The sequence below is a fragment of the Chelmon rostratus genome, chromosome 16 (genome assembly GCF_017976325.1).
Source record: "Chelmon rostratus isolate fCheRos1 chromosome 16, fCheRos1.pri, whole genome shotgun sequence".
Taxonomy (NCBI): domain Eukaryota; kingdom Metazoa; phylum Chordata; class Actinopteri; order Chaetodontiformes; family Chaetodontidae; genus Chelmon; species Chelmon rostratus.
The window spans coordinates 6,504,031-6,511,155 of record NC_055673.1 but is presented as its reverse complement, the minus strand read 5'-3'; the positions used below and the strand labels follow the sequence as shown (position 1 = coordinate 6,511,155).

General features: G+C 44.1%; 1 protein-coding gene across 2 annotated transcripts in view; it reads right to left on the bottom strand.

Moving 5' to 3' along the window:
* Positions 1–1,269: 1,269 nt before the first annotated feature.
* The window catches only part of nedd9 (neural precursor cell expressed, developmentally down-regulated 9), a 32,876-nt gene continuing 27,020 nt past the window's right edge, over positions 1,270–7,125 (bottom strand). For both annotated transcript variants that reach the window (XM_041955154.1, XM_041955153.1), the window contains exons 4-7: positions 5,808–5,945; positions 3,076–4,251; positions 2,762–2,851; positions 1,270–2,256 (exon numbers count right to left, since the gene is read on the bottom strand). In XM_041955154.1, the coding sequence (XP_041811088.1) occupies positions 1,702–2,256; positions 2,762–2,851; positions 3,076–4,251; positions 5,808–5,945 (1,959 nt within the window). In that variant the 3' untranslated portion in view covers positions 1,270–1,701. The remainder of the gene's footprint in view (positions 2,257–2,761; positions 2,852–3,075; positions 4,252–5,807; positions 5,946–7,125) is intronic.

Genomic DNA, 7,125 nt, shown 5'->3' with positions numbered 1-7,125 from the left:
TGAAATGTCTTTAAATACCATTATATAACTGTCCTATAAGGCAAAACAGTGTCTGAGCTGCTTAGCTCAGTAGCATGGCTGTTGACTTAGTTTTTTAATATGTAGGTTTTATGGAAATTATTTTTGGGATACAGCAATCAGCCTAAAAAAAAAAAAAAGTAGTACATCTATCGGTGTGAAAACTTTAAACCTCTTTTTTCTCAGCTTCCTTTCTTCTGTGGTTTGTGCTCTCTGGCTTTGCAAGGCAGATTAGCAGCAAATGTCCGAGGTAGACTTGTAAAATGGACCTAACATCGCCTGATTTACTGTGTCTATCTGCAGTTTGGGTTAAATGGGATCCCTTTTTAAAGTCATTGTAAATTCCTTTCTCAACTCCCTGGAGAGGACAGAGAGGAATGCAGCGAATAATAAAAACATTTAGATTGCTTGTAAGTGCCAGCCTGTGTGAGCTCGGAGGATTTGTAATGAGATTTTCTTATTGGGAGCTGAAGTCGTGCAGTGGTCACGGGCATCTCTTCATCACACGGTCCCATCAATGTATCTGTGAAGCAGCTTCTCCACGGGGAGTTCAGTCAGAGTGTAATGAAAGAGAGGGAAGAGGGGCAGGTAAAAATGGGGACCGAAGCGAGGAAGAAAAACACAAAGGCTGTTTTGAGTTGTGTCCTGCAGCCAGTTAGTTACACCCAAAGACGCTGCTGCAGAACATGCACTTTCTTATTCTTATTGTACATTCTATCAATTCACAATACTTTGAACAAGAGCGAATGTGTTGCAGCTGATCAGGTTGCTCTAATAAACATGTATCTCACTGTAGATTAGAGGGCACAAATAACTCTGATCAGATATGACTTGAAATCCAAAATATCCCTCAGGCGTCCACGAGGATGTGATTGAGTTTGACGTTTGGGTTTCCACAGACTGAAAACAATGTTTTACTTCCAAATGTGGCTATTTATTAACTGCTGACTCATGCCTTGCATAAATCGATTCTTCATGGAAAATACTGTTTTCTATCACCCAATCAAGTCCCTGAGATGCAGTTAAAAGCTCCAGAAAACTAAACAAATGAGCATGTGTTCATTCTTGACTTCGGAAATAGTAATTTAGTAAAAATTCCTAACTCAAGGTCCTCTTTTTTTTTTCTTTTTTTTTTTTAGCCAGATGAAGACCATGAGATGCGGTTGAAAGCCCCATGAAAACAAAACACGAGCGCGAAAGTCATTCTTGTTCTTGGACATGGTAGTAAAACAAAAAAGAACAACACAGTCACGTGGTTAAGAACAATCCTTTACTTTGTGGAGAGCTCCACACACATATCGACAATAACATGATTTACAGGGTTTACTGTCACACCCAGCAGTAAGACACATCGACGACATTCTACACGGAAAAATGAAAGAACAGGACTCATCTCATAAGGTGCTTCATAATATACGACAGGAATGTTATGAAAAACGTCTACGTAATCCTACAGAGACACCAATACTGCATCTACATATATATTCATACCATAATATAAAACAATCTACACAAAAATAGAGCAAATATTTACAGAACATACTATTTACAACATCCAAAACGGGCTTAAAGATGAAGAGCAATATATATATATATATATATATATATATATATAATGTAAATATATATATTTATGCTAAGTTAATGTACACATGAAATGAACTGGAGCAACATGGTTGAAAATCACAAACTGGCCAGTTGCAGCAACTGTTCTTTGAACTGCTGTGCGTGGTGTGAGAGGTCAGTGACTCTGTCCACCATCTCCTGGATGGCAGCTGTGTTCGGGTAGTTGAGGGCGGCCGTCTTAGTCGCAGCCACCACCGTCTTTAACAAGTCACACAGCACGTTACTGGAGTTCATCACCCTGTTGGCCACCTCGGGAGCGGAGGCCTGCCTGGACAGAGTGTCTCCGATGAAGACCAGTTTGTGGGCGCTGAGGATGACGAACTTGCTGTGCGCCACGAAGATGCGGGGAGGCTGCCCGGCGCTGACGCAGCCGAAGAAGGCGTCCACGGCGCTGAGGAGCGTGACGAAGTGCTGCTCACACTGCTCGGAGTAGAAGCCGAGCAGCTGGCGGTCCCGAGCGCACACGTGAGTGGACGGGGAGGAGGAGGAGGAGGAGGAGGAGTCCGAGGGGGGGGCCGAGGTTATGCCCGAGTGTTGGTGTGAGATCCACTGTGTGATGTCGTTCTCCACGGGTTTGATCACTTCCTGCTCCAGCTTCTTGAACTGATTGATCTGTGAAGGGTGACAGGATTCAGATTAGTTTCCGACCTTGCTTGCTAACATCGTCCGTCTGATTTCACAGAGATAATCATATCAGATCAAGCTCTGTGAAAATGTATCCGAGACTCAAATTCTGCTCCAGACTAGAGCCGCAAATCAATCAATCGATCAGTTGAATGACCATTTCAGACATTTTTCAAGCAAAAAAAAGCCAAATATTTGCTCCGCAAATGTGAGGATTTGCAGCTTGTTTTTTATCATACATGATGATAAATGAAGTATTTGTTTGGTTTTGGGCTCCTGGTTGAATAAAACAGGCGGTTTTAGGACATCAGTTTGGGCTGTGGGAGGTTATGATGACGTTTCATAGACTGAATGATTAGTCGATTAATCAATTGTTTTCTACTTCCAACAGAAAGCTGAAGTGCCTCATCAGAACACTGTGGATTTGACTGACAGCGGTCAGGAAATGTAAATAACTAACAACTCCACACATGTCATCAGTTTCTCGCCTCACCTGCTCCTGGCCCAGCTGGACTTGACTCTGCTTGATGATGTTTTCTTTGTCCAACAGCTCCTTCTGCTGACGTTCAAAGTCGTCTTTGCCCTGCGGAGGAAGACAAGTAGGTGATGAAGAGGCATTGAGGGACATCTGCTGCATTATCTTCAATTTAGTGGCTATACTGTATATCAGCTGTATATAACTGACTTAACTTGATGGTTGTTGCTGATTTAGGATGAAATATCAGATCATCAACAGAAACTATTTATATATCTAAGGTTTTCTCTTTCACTCATTTCATTCACACTTTTCTCAGTCTGAGGATTTACCTGCAGGTGTACGTAATCGTAGTCCTCCATCCAGCTCTTCACACACTTCTCACTGTTGTTCATGTTGTCTTTGTCTTGGCTGGAGGGCACGGGGAACGGCTTGGTCTGGCCTCCGTAGTTGTCGTTATCAGAGGATGGGGAGGTGAGCGGGTGGATCATGTTCTCATCAGGTGTGCTCCCGATGGAGAAAGACCCGTCCGTGTGCGTCCGCCTGAACAGCAGCTCAGCGTTGTTGCCTATCGTGGAGACCAGCTGCTTGGCGTCATCGGGGACAGTCCTGGAGACCATGACGAAGCGATCCAGGTCGTCGCTCTTGTTGTGGTGCTTGCCAGAGGATGCTAGGGCGTTCAGAGCCCAGCTGCAATTCTCCAGGACCTGGTAGATCTGCAGGAGGATCTGCTGCGAATCCTCCAGGCGTCCCAGCTGCCTCCTCATCTTACTGTGCAGGCTGGAGTCTGATAGAGCCGTGGCGTTAGCCGCAGCCCCTCTACCAAACACAACAAAGTCTCCCAGAGCAGCTCGGACCCTGTCTAGCACTGTGCGGACGTCGTTAGCATGACGCTCCATGAAGGGAAAAGTCCTCCAGTGAGGAGAAGCTGCCATTGAATGTAAAGCCCCGACCGAGGCCTCCACAGCCTGCTGCAGGCGGTACAACCTCTGGACGGCAGCGTCCACGTCGAGGGCGAGGCGGCCCTCAGAGCTGGAGCCCGTGGAGGACGAGGAGGTGGACATGCTGCTGCGTGTGCTCCCGGTGCTGGAGAACGACAGGCGGTTCACGCCGTCCGTAACGTCTGCTACTGCGCGGGCATCCTGAGCGGGGATGTCGTAGATGCCTTTGCTTCCGTCTCTGTCGGCGGGCGAGGTTCTGTGCTGGGAGGGCTGCATGCCGCGGGGGATGTCGTATACGTCCCTCTGAGATCCCGCACCTGAATGAAGGGTGGGTGGAGGTACGTCGTAAATGCCTTCGTTGCCGTTGGTATTTGGGTGTTGGTGATGGGCAGGAGGCTCCACGCTGGGGGGGAAATCATAATGCGACTGGGGGCTTTGTGTGGGCTTGGTGAGGGCAGGCGGCGGCACATCGTAGATGCCTTCCTGTTTGTGTTTGAGAGGCTGCGGGAAGTCGTAGTTTCCCTCCTGGAGGGTGAGGTTGATCCTGCAGGGAGGCACCGAGTAGACCTGCAGGCAAAGAGAATCAGACATGAATTTAACACGCATACAAAGAACTTTGTCTTCTGTCCTACAAATAAAAACAAACACACAAAGGTAGCCACTCCATCATCATGAAAGCATGCAATGGATCTTTATCTCATCATCATCATCACCAGTAAACCTGCCTGTTTCTACTTATGGCACCTGAATGTGGTTCAATTCTGCTCATATCAGGCTGTCCACCATGGTTGTTTTTCATCAGACAGTATGTTTGTACCAGACAGAAGCAGAACATCCTAAATCAGGAACATGATGTACTTTATTCACCAGGTTAGTCACAGAAATCAGGCTACGCAGGTTAGTAAGGAATGCGTTTTAAATACAGTGCAGTAACTTGGTTACTGCAAATCCATGAATACAAGCAGCAGGTCAGAAATCAGATTTCTCGCCAGGCCCCGACCTTATTTTGGGACCATAGTTTTCTTATTTTAACTGTAGAAGAGACCGAAGCCACAGAGAGCAGAGCATTTCACCACATTGTGTCCAAATCAAATGTTCAGTGGTGAAAAGTGACCCGTAGATTTCTAGGGGCTACGTTTTAGTTTAGAGGTTTCAGTCGTAGTCTGGGCTGAATTATTTTAAACACAAGGGTGCATCACTCCGTGTAATGAAAGCCGATTAGAAGCCCAGTTAAACGTACACAAGCACAAGCAATAAGTGCTGTCCAGGGAAAACCCAAACATCTCGTCATGTGACATTTAAGAAATGATCTTACTGGAAGAAGTCGACTGAAACCCGGTTGGGTGTAAATGAAAAGGCACTGAATGCCTGAAACCGGATACAGTTTGTATAGCAGTGCTGCAGTTAGCGATAGAGGAAGTGAAAGACCTTCTGGCTTGTGCAGATAGTACATTTGAAACCTCAGCGCTTCTTCCTCTAATGCAGAATCAAGAGCACAACAAAGCGTGAACCTCCCACTAACTTGACAGGGCAGAGTGTGCGTTCTGACGTACATGGCACAGAGCATGATGGGAGCGCAGCGGGGCGAATAAAACGCTGGCCTGTAAGTGATTTCCATCAGCCTTGAAATGCACTCTTTTCAGCTAGACAGGCCTGCCCAAACTGTAATTAGGAACGACGCAAATAACAGGTCCCGGCATATTTCAGGTTATTACAAACAAACTGATGGCGCTCGGCCTGGTCGGGTCTGGAAGTCTGGTGAAATCTTAGAGGGTCTGGAAAGAGAGGAGTTATGTCCTTGACTTTTTTTTTCCCCTGCTGGAGAGTTCAGACACAGAACCATACTCATGGAGTTTTGGTTAAAGTCCTCTGGCAGGCAAAGGTTTCATTTAGTGCAGCCGCAAGAATGTCTTAAATATGACATTTGACGTATTATTCATTTATTACAGACAATTAAGAGAAATACTAGGAACTGTATCAATAAACATAAAATAACATATTCTGGTTGTAAGCAGCTACCACTTCCTTTATTTTCTTCATGCGACTGAAATAAATGGAGTGTCTGACTGATCTGCCCTTTCATTGTGGTGGAAGATGGAGTAGCTGTTGAAATGTTCTCTTACCCCTTGTGAAGAGGGAGGTATGTCATAAACGCCTTGTGTCCTGAGGTCCATCTGAGACGGGGGAACATCATAGACTCCTTGGTTCCTGGCAGCACTGTGCTGACCAGGGTACATCTGACCCGGTGGGATATCGTACACCTGAAACATGAAACAAACATGAGATAAACACCACATACGTTAAACCTCTTGTTATGTGTCCGAGTCTGCATTTAAAAAAGTGAATGGAACTGAATTTATTGGATTAAGGGAAATTGCAGGCTTTTATTTCGTGGGAGCTCCATTTGTTTTTCTTTAAATAACACAACAGAGCATAACATCGCAGCAGCACTGAAGGGTTTATCAGGACAAGATGACAGGACAAAGTTAGAACTGTCACGAATCCTTTCTGAGAAAATAAGGTCACTGCAGAGAACAGGATATGTGGTAGATTCAAACACGGAACAAGCTGAAGATCAAAGAAACAGCTTTCTCATTCTGACAAATAAAGGCCTTCTTCTGTACAGCATTTGTCTCAAATTATTCTTGCTGTGTTCACTACAAATGTTTCTGTTTGTTTGACCGATTTATTTTATTTTAAGTGCTAAACAGTTGTGGATTAGAGCAAAAGGTGCTTAATTACATCTTCTTATTTTTTAGCACCAAAGAGCCGTACGAGTGTGTTTGAATGCTGTACAGTTTTTACACTTTTTGCCGTTTCTGTTCTTTCGTTCCAAGCGGCTGTTGCCTTCCATTCATTTCTTTTTCGTAGGAAAATTGTTTGGGTTATTTCTGAAACAAGTGAAACATGTTCGAGTTCGTAATCCACCACAGTGAACCCCAAGTTTGCACTCTGACAAAAATGAAAGCAGACTTAATGTAGACTGTGCTGGATCATACAACTCAACAACGTTTCTGCTTTTAATATGTGGATATTAATGGAAACCTGTGGATGCCTGAAAAGGTAGGAAAGATGTGAGATTTGTAGTAAATGGGCCAAAATATTCAAGTAATCTGCTGTAATCCATTAAAATTAAGAAAACTGATATTGCAGAAAAATATATGTTATGAGTAATTTTCTATTTTTCATGCAAAAGTTTTGACTTGGACATTTTACTTTTTACTTTATTTTATTTAATCATTTTCTTGTCTTTTTGTTTATGATTACAATTGAGCTCTTTAGGATGAGTTTTTAGAATTTATGTAGTAGTAAAGTTCAGCCAAAATGCAACTTAAATACCTTTGAAATCATTCACAATGTACACTGTGGTATTCACACTATTATTAGATTTTTAAGTAGACAGAAGAGGTCGTACTGGTGAACTGAACATGCTGTGGGAAC